The 21,094-nt window shown below is 38.1% G+C and overlaps 1 protein-coding gene across 13 annotated transcripts in view; it reads right to left on the bottom strand.

The window, feature by feature from the left end:
* UNC79 (unc-79 homolog, NALCN channel complex subunit) overlaps positions 1 to 21,094 on the bottom strand; it is a 320,681-nt gene that overhangs the window by 261,656 nt on the left and 37,931 nt on the right. For 2 of the 13 annotated variants that reach the window (XM_045060437.1, XM_045060450.1), the window contains exon 1: positions 5,866 to 5,988. The exons of 3 other annotated variants lie outside the window; for them this stretch is intronic. In XM_045060437.1, the coding sequence (XP_044916372.1) occupies positions 5,866 to 5,887 (22 nt within the window). In that variant the 5' untranslated portion in view covers positions 5,888 to 5,988. Of the gene's footprint in view, positions 1 to 5,865; positions 5,989 to 6,050; positions 7,210 to 10,745; positions 10,988 to 21,094 lie in introns of those variants that run through there. 8 more of the 13 variants (XM_045060454.1, XM_045060452.1, XM_045060456.1 and 5 more) reach the window with 8 other exon arrangements.

The raw sequence follows: 21,094 nt of genomic DNA, 5'->3' as shown, positions 1-21,094 counted from the left end.
CACAATTAACATTCAGAAAAAGTATAACTTGTTATATAAATACTATAAAATTTGATTTAGCAAATATGTTTTACATACTTTTAAAGTGTATTTTTATTTACTTGTAAATCCAATTGAAAAGCATGCATTCTGTATAGTTTATATTCACATTGTACTGAGTGCAAAACTTCACATTAACAAAAATATGAAATCTTCAAATTAATGTATCCAAAAATTGGATTATGTAATCCTTCTTTATAAAAAGACATTTAATGCACTCTCAATCATTTTTACTTTGAAGAAACAGCTTTTGTGCATACACTGTGCTCTAGACAATGGTGTTTGCACACTGGAGACACAAAAATGAACATAATACAGTCTATACATAAAGTAAATGAGGTCACCTAACAAGAAAACAAATTATTCCATACAGTGTGAGTACACGAGAGGGGCGTACAAGGGGAGACTGGCAATCAGGCAGGGCTTCCAAGCTAAGTACTGGACAAAAGAAAGGCAAAGAAGAGGGCATGGAGAAAAAGAAAGCATTTCAGGCAAAAAGAAAACAGTACATTGGAGGAACTGGGAAAAAAAAATCCAAAATAAGTAGATCAAAGAGTTGGGCAGCAATTTAGTTGCATGGGCTAGAATCAACAGGGGTTGGTGATTTGTTGTATCTCTGTAATAACAGAGAGTAGGAGAAGTTTAAGAAGACTCCTCAGTTTTTTCACTTGGGTGAATGGGTAGATGGTAGTGCTATTCATTAAAATGAGTAATACCCAAAGAAGTACAAGCATGAGGGAGAAGACAAAGAGTTTGGGTTTGAGATGACTACAGGATGCCTGGATAGAGATAGAGGCTTTTGTTCAAGAGACATGTTTAGACTTTAAACTTGTATTTGGGTGCCATCCACATAGAGGTGATAACTGATGAAAGTGAATGAAACCAAGAACCTGTGCAATTTAAAAAAGGAGGGGGGAACCTAATGACAAAATGCTGTTCATAAAAAATAGGGAGAAGAAAGTAGCCCTAAGGGAAATAATCTGAGTAGGAACAGCCAGAAAAGAAAGAAGAAAAGAAGAGTTCAAATTTAAAATGTGGCAACTACTGTCAAATGATGCAGAGAAACCACGTAAGACAAGAGCTAAAAACCATGTGCTCTTTTTGCTACCACAAATACGGCTAATAACCATATTCCAATTTTTGTATGTGTGAATAAAACTAGTTTTCTCTATGAGGTTAGCAATGCTGTTGTGCCAAGATTTCTAAATGACTACAAGTTGCAGTACTATTCAAAGAGGTGTTTTTCTATCATAATGATATTAGTAATACAGCAATATTCTATTTACAGTAATATAATGTACATAAAATAATTTTTTAACTATCAATTTCTTTTTTTTAATTTTTTTTAATGTTTATTTATTTTTGAGACAGAGAGAGACAGAGCATGAACAGGGGAGGGGCAGAGAGAGAGGGAGACACAGAATCCGAAACAGGCTCCAAGCTCTGAGCGGTCAGCACAGAGCCCGACGCGAGGCTCGAACTCACGGAGATCATGACCTGAGCCGAAGTCGGACGCTTAAACGAACAAGCCACCCAGGCGCCCCTCAATTTCTCTAAATATGACCCTTAAAGATGCATGGGACAGGGCCAAGTTCAACTTCAATTCATAGTGCTAATTATCTCTACTCTTAAAAGTGTTTTTCATATAATCAAAAAGACTTTTAGTTACTATGATAAAGATGTTGAGTAGGACTGGGGCACCTGGATGGCTCAGTCGGTTAAGCATCTGACTTCAGCTCAGGTCATGATCTCACAGTTCATGAATTTGAGCCCTACATCAGGCTCTCTGCTATCAGCACAGAGGCCCCTTTGGATCCTCTGTTCCCCTCTCTCTCTGCCCCTTCACAGCTCATGCTCTCTCTCTCTCTCAAAAATAAACATTCAAAAAAATTTTTTTAAGATGAGTAGGATAAGCACATTAAAAATAGCATATATTCACATTTCTATCATTAGCTTTTTGGAATTTATACTCAGGCTAATTTCCAAAATTGACCAACATTTTGATGAATATTTATATAAGTGATTTGTGTTTGTCAGCTACTACACCATCATTATAATACAAAAAGTGATGGATAGGGATTTCATGCTTTAGAAATCCTCTGTTTAGATGATTAGCCAGTGCCTTGCTAGATATACCAAGTCAAGGAATTGCCATGCAGAAATCTCCTCCCACTTAAAATGGGTTAGGCTGAGCGCTATAGAGGAGACCCAGAGACAAGGAAAGGAGAATAAAAAATAGTCCAATAGACCATGTCCCATTTAAATAATATCATGGTTACTTTTTTTTTCTGCTACACTCTGGGGGGGGTGAGTAGATCCAAATTTATAATTATCCTCATTTTAGCAGCAAGCATAAGATTTTATACTTGATAATGATGATGATAATAATAGCTAACATTTATTAACCCCTCATTATGTGCCAAGATTCTGTGCTAAGCACTTTTCCATGGATCACCTCATTTTAATCTTCACAACAACTATGACTATCCCCATTTTATAGATAATACAGTCAAGGCTTAGAAAGGTTGAGTTAACTTGTCTAAGGTCACAGAGATTGCAAGAAGCAGAGCCAGAATTTATACTTAGGCAGCAGTCTGATTCTAGAACCCCAACTCAACTTCTGCTGTTACTGAAAGATGCTTCTTTTGAAAGAGCACATCCAAAGTACTCCAGATTATTCCATTTTAACTCTTAGAAGACAGAGAAAGGGAGAGGAGGTGGATTCCTTAGAACCCCAAATAAAAGAATCATTTCAGATTCTACAGCAACTACAAAAACATTTTCACTACAGTGAATGTTGTAAGAAAAAGAAGCATTTGGAGGAAAAAAGTTTTAGCTCTGTGCAGTCGCCTTAAGAAATTGCTAGGAAGCTTTCACCTTCTGTTATGATGTTCTGCACATTATACAGGAAACAGAGTGAATGTATAAAAACAGCTCCAAACTATATCCTAGCTAATACCAGTCTCTCTTTCATCATTATTACTTATTTCACACAAGAAAATATCACTACATAAAAATAAAATCATTTTTCACATATCTGTGATACATTACATCTCAAAGGTAAATCACGTAATCTGTTTGGGTTGAAATGCAAGTGCTTCCTCTTGCTGGTTCAACCAAACTATCTCCACTTCCTGCACCAGTGAAACCTCTACCTACATCAAGACGCCTCAGGAAGAAGAGCAATAGAAATAATTTTGTGACATTATATTAAACCTCATTCTTCCTCTTGGTCCTTAGACAAGTGGTACTGTGCATAATCCTGAATTCAGAGGATAAATAAACTCTCTAGTTCTCTCCTGTTCTGGTGGTCTTCGCATCCAGTAGGAGAGAAAAATACCGTAGTCTTCCCTTCTTTCTCCTTCCTTCTAGCCATATTCCTACTAAGTCCAAGGATAAAATACCACAAATCTGCAACTTCTCTTTATTAAAAAGTATTCACCCTTCATGAACATCAATCATGCAGATTTTCATGTGTTTGCTCTATTTTCAGGTATACAATGTGCACTCAAGTGACAATACATTCATGTTAGTGCATGTAAAACAGAAAAAAAAGAAATTTTTAACTTCCCTTCACTATAAATAAAGATACCTCAAAACACTCAAAACATCTTTATCCTTTTCATAGCCTATTCCCATTTACCTTCTTTGCCTTCCAGAACAGAACACTTAGGACAAATAAAGCTGCTACTATTATCCCTTAATTCATAGATGGAAACTCTGAGGCACTAAAGTATTAAGTTAATTGCCCCGTGTCTCACAGTTAATCAGAAGGGCATGAAAAACTCAAATCCACATGTTCTAACTTCAAATATGGTGTCCTTTCCATTATCTACAGAGGGAAAAAAATCTGTTTTACAAACACTTCTAAAATAGCTTCTTAACTACACACTACCTGCACTACACAACCAAATCCACCAGTAGGTTTTATTCATCCTGGCATTAACTGCCCAGGAAAGAGACAAGACAATGCATCCAGTGCATCTCAAATATAATAAGGAAACGAAAACACAGAAAAAAGACAGTAATACTCACTGGTTTTAACCTGAAGTTACATAATATGTAACTATAAAATCAAATGACAGGTGGTGGGTTTTTTAACAACATACTATAATAAAACCTTCAAGGGTGTGATATTCTTAAGTGGAAAGTTCACACTGATTCCAACTATGTTACCATTACTCAAAACATAATGCATTCAATTTGTTTGAAATCCTATGTGGAAGCAAAATTTTTCTTTGAGGTTTAGATTTAACTTTTAAAAACAGGCCAAAAAATTCACAAAAGAACTTTCTGTTTAGAAGAGATGGAATATTAAGAGGGAAGAGCTATCATTTCTTGAGTTCTTTTATGTGCTAGGCTCACTACTCAATCTTCCATGTGTATTCCCTCGTTTATAATCACAACGCCATCAGCATTATTACCCCAGGTTTACAGATGAGGAAATAAAGTTTAGAGACATCAATTATCTTGCCCAAGGTCAAACAGTAAATGGCAGAACTAGGATTCAAACCAGGTGTTCCAGATTCCAAAAATAACATTATTAAGAGGTACAAGCACTGGATGGTAGGTGGGCATAGAGAATCTCTAATGAACCATCAATCTGGGAATTCTGTGAGCCTTCAGTTCATTTCATCTATCTGGTGAATAAGTGGCACACTGCATATGCATATCATATACAACATACTGCCCCACAATAATGAGACTACTGTGTCGGGTGTCTCACAAAATGGCTTTTATAGCCATTCCAAAAAAAGAAATACAAAGACTTAAGTAGTGACAGGACAGCATTATCAACTTAACTGTGTACTTCTTTGAGAGAAACAAGGGCCAATTAGATGAACCAGTTCTGGCATATTTGTTAAAAAATTCAAACTCATTGCTTAATAAAAATATCTTTTACTTACAAAAGCTAAGTTCCTGAATCCCTCAAGTGCACTCGGGAAAAGATTTCACACTAATCAACCTACGAAGTACATACCACCGGCCTACAAATGCGCACTGCAATAAGAGAGGCTATAGGAAGCATATTAGAAACTTCCTCTGTCCACAAGGAGTTAGCAGGTTGTTTCCAACCAAACACACTGAGACAACTAAAATCCTCTTGCTATTTGTTGTAGTTTGTGTGAGCTGCCCTACAAAGGAAACCTCTTTGGAAAAATAATTAGATCATTTTCTCAGAGCCCCTTCCACCTTCATGCAAAGCACCAACTCTTGCTTTAACCTGTGGTTGGGGTTAGTTTTTGCATTAGTGTAGGTATTCAGGAGTTGATTTTCCTCACACTGATCCAGAATTCTGCCTGACTCTCGGCTCCCTCTCCCTTCTCTCCTTTCCTGCCTCTCCAACCCGAAGTGGAAACTGCAGACTCAAACTCCCCGATGGCTCCAGCACCTAGAACTGGGCATGCTCAGAAGGCCAGGCAGGCTTTGGCTGCACTGACAGTTCCCCGCCCCTGATTTGCCGCTGCCCCCCTTCCCCCACTCCAACAAGAGATACTGAAATGTTTATCTGAAAGATATGAGGCCTCTTTTTCCCGAGAATGACCCCATTTCAATTTCATTTCGCAGGGTCTTTCAGTCTTGCGAAACCCCACCACAAGCCCGAGAAGACAGCATTATTTTTCAGCACCGGGGACAGCGCCGCGTTGCCATCCACGTCCACCCTCCCCCACTTTCTCTTCCGCCCCCCACCCCCCACCCGCCCCAACCTCAGCCCCCACCCCCGCACCAGCACGATGCCAAGGTCTCCCGGCAGCCGCAAACGCCGCAACTGCAATAGCTCCCAGCCGGAGGCCGGGCCGGAACGCCGGGCCGGCTGCTACTTACACTGCTCCGCTTTGGTGGACATGGTGCTGTCCAGATGGAAAGGCTTTGCCCCAAAATCTGTGTCGTGTGAGCTCCCTCGCTCCGCCAGCGATGTTGCGAGGAAAAGAGCGCATACCCCCCACCCCCCACCCCCTCGCTTTCCCCCTCCCTTAGGCCCGTGTCGCTACCATTCGGACAAAACGCACATCAAATTGCAGAATTCGGTCCCGGAAGGTTAGGAAATCGCCCCCGGAGAAATGGGTGGGATTTAATAGGCGGCCAAAGGCTTCCTGTCCGTCCCCTCCTGGAGCTGCCCGCGTTGATGTGGGCGGGGAGACCGAAAGGAGAGAGCAAGCCGCGGCTCCTGGTGAAATGGGAAAATGGGCTCGACCGGGGGAGGAGTATTTCCATTCATAAGGCGCTCGGAGGGGACGGGTGTTTCCCAGAGAAAAGCCTCTTAAAGTGCCGGAGTCCCCGACCATTTGGATCTCCCATTGGCGTTCTCCGGGCCTGTAAATCCTGCTCCGGGAGCAGCCCCGGTGCCTCAACGAGGTGACCGGAGAGGGACACAAGTGCGTCCCACGCTTGGTCTCAACCTCCCGGAGGAAGGAGGGGGAGGCGGATCCGGGGCGGGCTGGAGACAGCCGGGGCCGGAGGGCGGCGAGGACGCTCCAGAGGACCGCGAAGAAGGAAATGCACAAGTAACCCTCAGCATGGCTTCCCGGCGTGCTGCGGTCCGTGCCCTCTGCCTCCCCTCTCTGATGGGCTCTCCTGCTGATGATTAGTATGGGAGGTCCCACTGCCTGGGGGCTGGGAGACGACTTAAAAAGTTGGGGCAAAGGAAGGAGGAGAATTCCACGGAAGATGAAGCTGGAGGGCCACAGAAAAGAAAAATGAAAGATTAGAGACAAGGAACCCAGGTGTGTTCCCTTGCAACCACCCAGAATGGAAATTGGCACGTGAGGAAATTGGCACGTGGCACTGCTGAAAAACCAAATGAAGCCAATGGAAAGGGGCATCATACATGTTAATAAAAGATACTTAAAGAATCAACTGCGGAGTGGAGGGACGTTCTGAGCCTGGACTTAGAGTCAGGCAGAACCAGATTCAAGACTTACTCATTTTAGGACCAATCTTTTAATGTCCTTGAGTCTCAGGTTCTGCATCTGTAAAACGAGAATAAAACCTGCTTGGTCGCTGAAAGACTTATTGGGCAGATCAAATGGTCATGGATGTGAAAGTCCTTCTAAATTAAAGTCCTTTTAGTTGAAGTCTTTTTATTTTTTTTTCAACGTTTATTTATTTTTGGGACAGAGAGAGACAGAGCATGAACGGGGGAGGGGCAGAGAGAGAGGGAGACACAGAATCGGAAACAGGCTCCAGGCTCTGAGCCATCAGCCCAGAGCCTGACGCGGGGCTCGAACTCACGGACCGCGAGATCGTGACCTGGCTGAAGTCGGACGCTTAACCGACTGCGCCACCCAGGCACCCCTTAAGTCTTTTTAAAATTAAAGTACTGTACATTTGCCAACGCTGTGACCACTCTTTAATTCAAATAACCTAAATAATTTGTGAAAGCTAAGAAGCAATGATCAAAGCACGTTGATTTAGCAAAAGCTATGGAAACAATACTGTAAGAGTTGAGCAATTGTTTTCAGTGCTAATAACTGTGGTGACTAAATCAATATCAATATTTTTCCATCTCACCAAAAAAGAATAATCCTTGGGGCGCCTGGCAGAGTCAGTCGGAAGAGCATGTGACTCTTGATCTCTGAGCTGTGAGTTCAAGCCCCACGTTAGGTACAGAGATTACTTAAATAAATAAAATGTTTAAATAAAAATAATTTAACAATTAGAAAATAAAAAACTTAAAAAGCATAATCCTTATTTTAGGGAAAAGGATGTTAAATTGAATATGATACATACAACACATTCAAAATAAATCTTTGACAATTAAGGAAAAAATATGTGACCACATATCAAGAAAAGATGTTTCTGAATAGCCTGAAAAAGTCTTCTGACAGCAAGGAAACTGCCCATTATGACGCACACAGTGGCAACGCTCTATAATAGTGGCAAAAATGTTAACAATTTAGCTCTTTGGGGTGTATACACAACTAAGACTAAATCACAACACTGATTGACAGGTTGGTCTTCCTAACCAGGCTGATCACCCTACACCATTGTTCATTCCTAAAAATACATCCCAGAGAAGTTCCATTTTTCAGTCAAAGATAAATGATGGTGTAAAGAATAATGCTGACGAGTTAATTTGGGGTAAAAATAAGCTAGAACCATTCTGAAAGAAAATATGAATATAATATAAATCTTTGAAGATATCAAGTATTTTGTGTGATTAAAAGAAGGCTCAATGATTTACTCAGAAATTTCTGGAAGGCTTGAGGCTTTGATAAAGAAAACAATTGGAAAAAAATTTAATGGTGTCCTATGGGTAACCCAGAAAGAAAGCAACAATGTGTTGGAAACTACTCTTCCATGGCCTGCTTACTAATCTTGCTGTTTGTCATGAATTAAAACCTCCTACTACCCCACTGAGAGTGTAACATTGTTAAGGGGTACAGACTCAGGAGTTAGATAGCCTGAGTTTGACTTCCAGCTCTGCTTCAGTGTGACCTTAAGCAAGTTTCTTCTCTGTCTCAATTTTTCTCACCTGCAAAATACTCATAATAATATAGCTACCTCAAAGGCTGTTGTCAGGATTAAATGAGTATACACAATCTAGAATAATCCTTGACACATTTTAATGACATGAGAATCTAGAATAATCCTTGACACATGTGTTTGCTTTTGTTAGCGTTACTGTTCAAGCCATTGAAATGTACCCATTCCATTAAGGCTAGTTCTGACTGTTTCAAACCCTTCAAAGCCTGAAATCATCTGTATAATTGATACCCTAATTAACAACCTAGGCTCTTACAACCTCAACCTTCTAACATGCCTATTGAGCTAATTCACTAACCTGGATCATATCCATTATCCACTTTCTCCACTCCAACAGAGGGCCTAAATTACTACTTCAAACAAAGATGAACCTCTACTTCCCTTTGTCTCCACCTACCTGTGTCAACCTTTGTTTCTTTTATTCTACTGCAAAAGGAGTGCCTCTCCTCATTGCCAGGTGAAATGCCCTTTTCTAAAACTATACCTCTAATTAAAAATGCTCCCATGAATTGTCCTGTCTTTCCAACATATTAAGTCTCTATCTTTTCAATGGATTGTCCCATTCTGGTCACAAACATGAATCCTGGAAAAGCTGTACCTATCATAATAGCGAATAAGTGATCTCCATTTCTCCACCTACTGTCTCCATTTCTTCAGCATCCCACCTATTAGCAACTTTTGCTGAAACAGTTTCTTTCAATAGTCACTAATAATTTCCCAATACTCTATTACAATTATCTTATCTCTTGATGACTAATTCCAGCATTTCAAATATCTCCCTATTCATTTTTAAAACAACCTCTTCCCTTAAGTTCTATACTACAATGTTCTGAAAAATCTTCCCCAAACCTTTTGGTGTCCTTTTGTTTAATGAAGTTATTTCCCACATAAAAATATAAAAAACAATATAACCACAACTTTTGCCACTACCCAGTGCCATTAGATCTTAATATAGTCATATTTTCATTAGATACTTTATTTAAAAGAAATAAAACATTTTATTTTTTTAAGATTTAAAAAAAATTTTTTAACGTTTATTTCTGAGAGACAGAGAGAGACAGAGCATGAGCAGGAGAGACGCAGAAAGAGAGGGAGACACAGAATCCGAAGCAGGCTCCAGGCTCTGAGCTGTCAGCACAGAGCCGGATGAGGGACTCAAACCCACAAAGTGCAAGATCATGACCTGAGCTAAAGTCAGACGCTTAACCGACTGAGCCACCCAGGCACCCCTAGATTTTTTTTGTTTTAAGTAATATCTACACCCAGTGTAGGGCTCAAACTCACAACCCCAAGATCAAGAGTCACATGCTCTACAAACTTGAGGCAGCCAAGTGCCCCAAGAAATGAAACATTTTAGATTCATGAGAAGCCCCCATAAAACTTTTCTAACTTTGTAGTTAATCAAACCTTCATATATCTATACTATTCAATTATTCATTCAGCAAATACTTACTGAATACTATATATATATATATATATATATATCTCCCTGGAGATACTATAGAGAACAAAGAAAACACCAATCTCTGCCTTCATGGAGCTAATAGTCTAGTGGAGAAGAAAAAAAAAATTAAATGAGGTAAACATACAGAACACTAAAAACTGATAATTGCATAAAAGAAAAAATGCTACCCCAGGTAAACAAGATAGGAAATGTTTAAAGAGATTGGAATTCTGGATAGGGTAAAATTTCAGATAGGGTAGCTACAGACATACTATATATATATCTGCAGCCCAAACTATATGAATTGTTTCACATATTTTTTAAATTTATATAATTAATACTATACCATACATATCTTTCTGAGAGTTAACACTTTTCAGTCAACATCGAACTTTGACTTAATCACATTGGCACATATAGCACTAGTTTATTCATCTTTAATATTGTATAGGATTTCATTTTATAAATATCCCACAATTTATTTACCTCCTGTCTTATTGATGAACATATGGGTTATTTTGCCATTTTTTCCTACTACCAAAAAAAAAATGCAATGATCTTTCTTACATATGTGCAAAAATTTGTTTTAGGATATTCTAAACTTCAACTTTTGCTAGCTATTGCCAAATTTCTCACTAAAATTATTGTATCAACCTGTACTCCCCTCCAGGTTCCACTTGCAGTATGGCCAAATAAATGATTCCTGGACCTACCCTTTCAAAGATAACAGCTACAAACTGAATAAAATACAAAAACAAAACAAAACATAACTTACCTGAAGCAATTGAAGACCAATCAAAAGCAGGTAGATTCTAGAGAGATGATAACACTTGGAAGAAGTAAATGGCACAGGAATATGGGTTTCCATTCTCTATTGCTGTTAGACTGGATGATGGCTTCAGTTTGTGCCACACAGGGTGGCTAAAATTCCAATAGCTTGCTCACAGATATTTTTGGTCTGAATTACCAAAGCACAAAGTTTAAAACAACCATATCTACTGGAAATGCAAAGGGGAACTGCAAGAAAGTGAGAGCCAGAGAGAAGGAAATGTAAATTATGTGTCCCCGTCCAAATCTCTAGCTGATCCCTGAACCATACACATGCAGAACTGTGTGCAAACAATGACAATGCAGATAGGAATAAAAGAACTAGACTCAGACTTAAGCTGCCACCAAAAAGTTAGTTTGTAGTTTTACTCTATTTAAATTATCTACTAAAAAAAAAAATCAACACCTTTTAGAGGAAAATAACAAAATACAGAATCTTCACAGCATAACATTCACAATGTCCAGAATACAATTCAAATTTATTTGACACATAAAGAATAGGATCTTTTCTCAAGAAAAAAAAGAAAAAAGAAAAAACAAGATCCAGAGTTGGAATTAGCAGACAAGAATTTGAAAACCTAATTCTGCTCAGTGAGGCAAAAGAAAATATGCACATAATGAGTGAAAAGATATGAATGCCAGCAGAGAAATAGAAAGGTTTTTTTTTAAATTTTTTTAATGTTTATTTATTTCTGAGACAGAGAGAGACAGAGCATGAGTGAGGGAGGGGCAGAGAGAGAGGGAGACACAGAATCAGAAGCAGGCTCCAGGCACTGAGCTGTCACCACAGAGGCTCGAACTCACAAACCGTGAGATCACGACCTGAGCCGAAGTGGGTCTCTCAACCAACTGAGCCACCCAGGCGCCCCGAAAGTTTTTTTTAATAAAAGAGCCAACTGGAAACTTTAGAACATAAAAATACAGTATTTCTAATTAAAATTTCACTTGGGTGGGCTTATGACATAAAATAGATGAAATAGTAAACCTGAATATAAATTTATGGAAATTGCCTAATATGAAGAGAGAGGGGAAATATGGTACAAAATGAACATACCCTTGGGACCTTTGGGTCATTAGCAAAATGTCTAACACGTGTGTAGTATTAGTCATAGAAGGAAAAGATAGAACAGGCAGAAAAAAAATACTTAAAGAAATACTGGCTGGAAAAAATAACCCAATTTGGTGAAATAAAATTTACAGATTCAAGAAGCCCTGAAAACATCTAAGCAGGAGAAATACAAAGAAAATCATGTCCAGCTCCCATTAGATTCAACAAAAACTGACCATCAACAAGGCATATCATAGTCAAATTCACAAAATACTCAGGCAAGGAGAGAATCTTTAAAGCAGCAAGGGGAAAAAAAGTCCTTAACCTATAAGGAAGACAGATCAGGTTTGCAGCAGACCTATCCACAGAAACTTGGCAGGCCAGAAAGGAGTGGCAGGATATACTGAATGTGCTGAATCAGAAAAATATGCAGCCAAGAATTCTTTATCCAGCAAGACCGTCATTCAAAATAGAAAGAGAGATAAAAAATTTCTCAAACAAACAAAAATTAAAGGAGTTTGTGACCACTAAAACAGCCCTGCAAGAAATTTTAAGGGGGACTCTCTGAGGGGAGAAAAGATGAAAATATAAAAAAATAAATAAATAAAGACCAAAAGCAACAAAGATTAGAAAGGACCAGAGAACACCACCAGAAACTCCAACTCTACAAGCAACATAATGGCAATAAATTCATATCTTTCAGTACTCACTCTAAACGTCAATGGACTCAATGCTTCAATCAAAAGACACAGGGTAACAGAATGGATAAGAAAACAAGATCCATCCATATGCTGTTTACAAGAGACCCACTTTAGACCTAAAGACACCTTCAGATTGAAAGTAAGGGGATGGGGAACCACCTATCATGCTAATGGTCAACAAAAGCTGGAGCAGCCATACTTATATCACACAATCTAGACTTTAAAATATAGACTGTATCAAGAGATGCAGAAGGGCATGATATCATAATCAAGGGGTCTATCCACCAAAAAGACCTAACAATTGTAAACATTTATGTAGCAAATGTGGGAGAACCCAAATATATAAATCAATTAATAACAAGCATAAAGAAACTCATCCATAGTAATACCCCACTGACAACAATGGACAGATCACCTAATCAAAAACTCAACAAGGAAACAATGGCTTTGAATGACACACTAGACTGGAAGGACTTAACAGATATATTCAGAACATTTCATCCTAAAGCAGCAGAATATACATTCTTCTCCAGTGCACATGGAACGTTCTCCAGAAGAGACCATATACTGGGACACAAATCAGCCCTAATCAAGTACAAAAAGATCAAGATCATACCGCGCATATTTTCAGACCACAATGCTATGAAACTCGAAATCAACCACAAAAAAATTTGTAAAGGTAACAAATACTTGAAGACTGAAGAACATCCTACTAAAGAATGAATGGGCTAACCAAGAAGTTAAAGAGGAAATTAAAAAGTATATGGAAGCCAATGAATATGATAACACCACAACACAAAACCTCTTATGACCGCCTTTACTGCGTCTGGGATGCAGTAAAGGGGGTCATAAGAAGAAAGTATATAGCAATCCAGGCCTTCCTAAAGAAGGAAGAAAGATCTCAGATACACAATCTAACCTTATGCCTTAAAGAGCTGGAAAAAGAACAGCAAATAAAACCCAAAACCACCTTGGCACAAAAACAGACACATAGACCAATGGAATAGAATAGAAACCCCAGAACTAGACCCACAAACGTATGGCCAACTCATCTTTGACAAAGCAGGAAAGAACATCCAATGGAAAAAAGACAGCCTCTTTAACAAATGGTGCTGGGAAAACTGGACAGCAACATGCAGAAGGTTGAAACTAGACCACTTTCTCACACCATTCACAAAAATAAACTCAAAATGGATAAAGGACCTAAATGTGAGACAGGAAACCATCAAAACCTTAGAGGAGAAAGCAGGAAAAGACCTCTCTGACCTCAGCCGTAGCAATCTCTTACTCGACACATCCCCAAAGGCAAGGGAATTAAAAGCAAAAGTGAATTACTGGGACCTTATGAAGATAAAAAGCTTCTGCACAGCAAAGGAAACAACCAACAAAACTAAAAGGCAACCAACGGAATGGGAAAAGATATTCGCAAATGACATATCGGACAAAGGGCTAGTATCCAAAATCTATAAAGAGCTCACCAAACTCCACACCCGAAAAACAAATAACCCGGTGAAGAAATGGGCAGAAAACACGAATAGACACTTCTCTAAAGAAGACATCCGGATGGCCAACAGGCACATGAAAAGATGTTCCGCATCGCTCCTTATCAGGGAAATACAAATCAAAACCACACTCAGGTATCACCTCACGCCAGTCAGAGTGGCCAAAATGAACAAATCAGGAGACTCTAGATGCTGGAGAGGATGTGGAGAAACGGCAACCCTCTTGCACTGTTGGTGGGAATGCAAATTGGTGCAGCCGCTCTGGAAAGCAGTGTGGAGGTTCCTCAGAAAATTAAAAATAGACCTACCCTATGACCCAGCAATAGCACTGCTAGGAATTTATCCAAGGGATACAGGAGTACTGATGCATAGGGCCACTTGTACCCCAATGTTCATAGCAGCACTCTCAACGATAGCCAAATTATGGAAAGAGCCTAAATGTCCATCAACTGATGAATGGATAAAGAAATTGTGGTTTATATACACAATGGAATATTACGTGGCAACGAGAAAAAATGAAATATGGCCTTTTGTAGCAACGTGGATGGAACTGGAGAGTGTGATGCTAAGTGAAATAAGCCATACAGAGAAAGACAGATACCATATGGTTTCACTCTTATGTGGATCCTGAGAAACTTAACAGGAACCCATGGGGGAGGGGAAGGAAAAAAAAAAAAAAGAGGTTAGAGTGGGAGAGAGCCAAAGCATAAGAGACTCTTAAAAACTGAGAACAAACTGAGGGTTGATGGGGGGTGGGAGGGAGGAGAGGGTGGGTGATGGGTATTGAAGAGGGCACCTTTTGGGATGAGCACTGGGTGTTGTATGGAAACCAATTTGTCAATAAATTTCATATAAAAAAAAAGAATAAAAAGGGGAGATTATTATAGAGAAAAAAAAAACCCAAAACCACCAGAAGACAGGAAATAATAAAGATTAGAGCAGAAATTAATGCCATCGAAACCATAAAAACAGTAGAACAGATCAATGAAATGAGAAGCTGGTTCTTTGAAAGAATTAACAAATTGATAAACCACTAGCCAGTTTGATCAAAAAGAAAAAGGAAAGGACCTAAATAAATAAAATCAAGAATGAAAGAGGAGAGACCACAACCAACACAGCAGAAATAAAAACAATAATAAAAGACTATTATGAGCAATTATATGCCAATAAAATGGGCAATCTGGAAGAAATGTACAAATTCCTAGACACATATACACTACCAAAACTGAAACAGGAAGAAATAGAAAATGTGAACAGACCCATAACCAATAAGGAAATCAAATTAGTAATCAAAAATTTCCCAAAAAAACAAGAGTCCAGGGCCAGATGGCTTTCCAGGGGAATTTTACCAAACATTTAAGGAAGAGTTAACACCTATTCTCTTGAAGCTGTTCCAAAAAATGGAAATGGAAGAAAAACTTCTGAACTCATTCTATGAAGCCAGCATTACCTTGCTTCCAAAACCAGACAGACACCCCACTAAAAAGGAGAACTACAGACCAATTTCCCTGATGAACATGGATGCAAAAATCCTCAACAAGGTATTAGCCAACTGGATCCAGTAATACATTAAAAAAATTATTCACCAGGTAAGTGGAATTTATACCTGGGATGCAGGGCTGGTTCAATATCTGCAAAACAATTAATGTGATTCATCACATCAATAAAAGAAAGGACAAGAACCATATGATCCTGTCAATAGATGCAGAGAAAGCATTTGAGAAAATATAGCATCCTTTCTTGATAAAAACCCTCAAGAAAGTAGGGATAGAAGGATCATACCTAGAGATCATAAAAGCCATATATGAACAACCCAACGTTAATATCATCCTCAATGGGGAAAAACTGAGAGCTTTCCCCCTAAGGTCAGGAACAAGATAGGGATGTCCACTCTTGCCACTGTTATTCAACATAGTATTGGAAGTCTTAGTCTCTGCAATCAGACAACACAAAGAAATAAAAGGCATCCAAATCGGCCAGGATGAGTTCAAACTTTCACTCTTTACAGATGACATGATACTCAATATGGAAAACCCTAAAGATTCCAGCAAAAAACTGCTAGAACTGATTCATGAATTCAGCAAAGTTGCAGGATATAAAATCAATGCATAGAAATTGGTTGCATTCCTATACACCAACAATGAAGCAACAGAAAGAGAAATCAAGGAATCATTCCCATTTACAATTGCACCAAAAACCATAAAATACCTAGGAATAAATCTAACCAAAGAGGTGAAAAATCTACACACTGAAAATTATAGAAAGCTTATGAAAGAAATTGAAGAAGACACAAAAAGTGGAAAAAGATTCCATGCTCCTGGATAGGAAGAACAAATATTGTTAAAATGTTGATACTACCCAAAGCAATCTACACATTCAATGCAATTCCTATCAAAATAACACCACCATTCTTCACAGAGCTAGAACAAATAATCCTAAAATTTGTATGGAACCAGAAAAGACCGCGAATAGCCAAAGAAATCTTGAGAAAGAAAACCAAAGCAGGAGGCATCACAATCCTAGACTTCAAGCTATACTACAAAGCTGTAATCATCAAGACAGTACGGTACTGGCACAAGAACAGACACCCAGATCAAAGGAACAGAATAGAGAACCCAGAAATGGACCCACAAATGTCAAGTAATCTTTGACAAGGCAGGAAAGAATATCAAATGGAACAAAGACAGTCTCTTCACCAAGTGGTGCTGGGAAAACTGGACAGCAACACACAGAAAAATGAACCTGGACCACCTTCTTACCCCATACACAAAAATAAACTCAAAATGGATGAAAAACCTCAATGTAAGACAGGAAGCCATCAAAATTCTCAAGGAGAAAGCAGGCAAAAACCTCTCTGATCTTGGCTGCAGCAACTTCTTACTCAACACATCTCCAGAGGCAAGGGAAACAAAAGAAAAATGATCTACTGGGACCTCATCAAAATAAAAAGCTTCTGCACAGCGAAGGAAACAATCAGAAAAACTAAAAGGCAACCGACAGAATGGGAGAAGATATTTGCAAATGACATATCAGATAAAGGGTTAGTATCCAAAATCTATAAAGAGCTTATCAAACTCGACACCCAAAAAACAAATAATCCAGTGAAGAAATGGGCAAAAGACATGAATAGACACTTCTCCAAAGAAGACATCCAGATGGCCGACACATGAGAAAAAAAGGCTAAAAATCACTTATCCTCAGGGAAATACAAATCAAAACCACAATGAGATACCACCTCACCCCTGTCAGAATGGCTAACATTAACAAGTCAGGCAACAACAGATGTTGGCAAGGATGCGTAGAAAGAAGATCTCTTTTTCATTGTTGGGAATGCAAACCGGTACAGCCACTCTGGAAAACAGTATGGAGATTCCTCAAAAAGCTAAAAATAGAACTACCCTATGACCCAGCAATTGCACTACTAGGCATTTATCCACGGGATACAGGTGTGCTGCTTCGAAGGGACACATGCACCCCCATGTTTATAGCAGCACTATCAACAATAGCCAAAGTATGAAAAAAGCCCAAATGTCCATCAATGGGTGAATGGATAAAGAAGATGTGGTATATCTATACAATGGAGTATTACTCGGCAATCAAAAAGAGTGAAATCTTGCCATTTGCAACTATGTGGATGGAACTGGAGGGTATTATGCTAAGTGAAATTAGTCAGAGAAAGACAAAAAAATCACATGACTTCACTCATATGAGGACTTTAAGAGACAAAACAGATGAACATAAGGGAAGGGAAACAAAAATAATATAAAAACAGGGAGGGGGACGAAACAGAAGAGACTCATAAAGATGGAGAACAAACTGAGGGTTATGGGAGGGTTTGTGGGAGGGGTGATGGGCTAAATGGTAAGGGGCACTAAGGAATCTACTCCTGAAACCATTGTTGCACTATATGCTAACTAATTTGGATGTAAATTTTTTAAAAATAATAAAATTAAAAATTAAAGAAAGAAAGAAAATCACATCCAGGCACATCAGATTCCAAATGACAAAAACCGAAGATAAAAAGGAAATATTGGAAGCAACCAGAGAAAAATGACAATTGCATACAAGAAAATATCAATTCTACTAGCCATTGATTTCTAATCAGAAATAATGGAAATCTGGGGGGGGCAGGGGGCTCCTGGGTGGCTCAGTCGGTTAAGCGTCCGACTTTGGCTCAGGTTATGATCTCATGGTTTGTGAGTTCAAGCCCCATGTTGGGCTCTGTGCTGACAGTTCAGAGCTTGGAGCTTGTTTTGGATTCTGTGTCTCCCCCTCTCTCTGCCCCTCCCCTGCTTGCTTGCTCTCTCTCTCTCTCTCTCTCTCTCTCTCTCTCTCTCTCTCAAAATAAATAAATAAATAAACATTAAAAATATTTTTAAAAGAAATAATGGAAATCAGAAGATAATGAATAACATCTTTTAAGTGCTGAAAGGAAAAAGGAAGCTGTCAGTGCAGTATTCTATATCCAGCAGAAATATACTTCAAAATGAAGACAAAATAAAAACATTTCAGATCAAAGAAAACCAAAAGAATTTATCATCAACAAATTAGCACTCTAGGAAATGATAAAAGATACTCTTCAATCTGATGAAAAATGATACCAGATGAAAACTCAGATCTTCTCCCAGACTCTGGCTTGTTTTTCATTTGTTTGTTTACAGTCTTTATTGAACACAAGTTTTAAAATGTAAATGTAGCCAAATTTATCAATGTTTTTCTTTATAATTTGTGCTTTTTGTATTTCAAGAAATGTCTTTCCTATCTCCAAGGTTGTAAGATATCCCTATATTTCATTCTAAAAGTTTTAAAGTTTTACTTTTACATTTAAGTGTTAATTACAAATTAAATTTACCTTTGTGTATACTGTGAGGTAGGGTTTACTTTTTCCCATATGGATAAGTATCATGCTTAAACATTTACTAAATTCTTCCCTAATAATTTCTTTTTTTTAATGTTTATTTATTTTTGAGAAAGAGAGAGAAAGAGAGAGAGAGAGAGAGACTGTGAGTGAGGGAGGGGTAGAGAGAGGGAGACACAGAATCTGAAAGCAGGCTCCAAGCTGTCAGCACAGAGCCCAATGCAGGGCTTGAACTCATGAACCATGAGATCATGACCTGAGCCCAAGTTGGACACCCAACCGACTAAGCCACCCAGGCACCCCTTCCCTATTAATTTCTAATCCCATGCCAACTTTGTCATAAATCAACTTTTCATATATGCATGAAACTGTTGCCTACAGTTTTCTCCTTTCTTCCATACTATTTTAAATATTAAAAAATTTCTTTTTGGGTGCCTGGGTGGCTCAGTTGGTTAAGCATCTGACTCTTGATTTTGGCTCAGGTCATGATCTCACATTTCTTGGGTTCTAGCCCCATGTCGGGCTCTGCACTGACATTGTGGGACCTGCTTGGGATTCTCTCTCTCTCTCTCTTTCTCTGTCCCTCCCCCCCACACTCTAAATAAATAAACTTTTAAAAGTTTTATTTTTTTCTCTGCTCATAGACTGTGTTTCTAGTCTTTTACTGATTACTTATTTTAAAATAAAATGCTGAACTATAAATTTTTCTAAGAAACTCAAACTATCAGTATTTCTATCATCTTTGAAATTGAACATGACTCCCCATTTTGTTATTGTCTAAAGTTTGTTTGCCTTTTAAAATAAAACTTCTCATTCATTTCACCAACATATTTTGCAACATATTTTATTAATTTCTGTGCTCACAATTATTTCTTGTATACCATACCTTACTTCTGAGTTCACTTTTCCTTCTTACTGAAGTACATTCTTTATTTTTTTTAAATATATAGCTCGAGAATTTCCATATACTGAAATGTTTCTCTTTTGGTCCACACTTTCAAGTATATTTAGCTGGGTATAAGATTCTAGCTCAAAATCATTTTCCTCTCAACATTTTGAAGATGTTATTTCATTGCTTTCTGGAATCCTCTATTGATGAAAAGTTTACTGTGACTCTAATTGCCTTTTATTAAATAATCCATTTCTCCCTCTCAGTAGCATTTAAGATATTATTTTGATCAGCAATGTTCTGCAGATCCACTATGATGTGTCTACATGTAAGTTTATTTTATATTGTTTGGTATTAAGAGTACGCTTTCTATCTGAAAAGTCATGACATTTTTTAATTCTGGAAAACATCTACCATTTTCTCTTAAATATTTGTTCTCTACTGCTTCTTCCCTTTTCTTGTTGTGGGATTTCTGTATGATATTTCATAACCTCTCATTCTATCCATATTTCCCAACTCCTTGCTTATATTTCTTATCTTTTTACCTCTCATGGAGCATTCTGAGTAAATTCTTCCAAATTATCTTTTAATTCACTGATTCTCTTTGTGTCCAATCTGATGTGTGTCCCAACTATTGAGACTTTCATTTCAATGATGTAAATTTTTCATTTTTATATATTTAGTTGTATTATTCATATCTACTTGTTCTCATTTCATGTACATTTGATATTTGTTCACAATTTTTTCTCTCTACGAATTTTAGTCCTTTAATCTCAAACATACTTGTTTTAAAGTCTTTGATAGCTTGTTCCATTAAAAATAAATTTATTTATATTGAATTCATCTTATAATTTTTCTCTTGGCCATGTTTCTTGCCATTAGACTTATTTGTGTAGTCTTTGTTTTAATGTATCTTATTTAAGAGGATTTTGTTCTTATTTTTCTTTTTCTCTCTCTTTTCCTCTGTTTTCAACCTTTCCGTACCAGCTCTCATGCCAGCAGATAAGATTATTAAATAGAAATATCACAAATCAGCAACAAGTGATTGGGCAGTTTTGATTCAGTCCAAGTCTCAAGGCTATCTCAATACCTTCCTGAATCTCTATGTTTACAGTGTGCTCTAAGCTGTATGTATCCCAAGCAGGAGCCAACAGTTTTGGGGTTTTTTTCAGACTCTTCTTAAGGGGGAGTAGGGCTGGGGAAAGCAGAAGACTTCAAGCAGTAATTGTAGTTGCAGTTACTGTCTTACATGAAACACTTTAATCCCCATTACCTTGGAAGAGCTAAATCCAAAATAC

The sequence above is a fragment of the Felis catus genome, chromosome B3 (genome assembly GCF_018350175.1).
Source record: "Felis catus isolate Fca126 chromosome B3, F.catus_Fca126_mat1.0, whole genome shotgun sequence".
In the NCBI taxonomy this organism is placed as follows: Eukaryota; Metazoa; Chordata; class Mammalia; order Carnivora; family Felidae; genus Felis; species Felis catus.
This window is presented reverse-complemented; position numbering and strand designations above follow the sequence as displayed.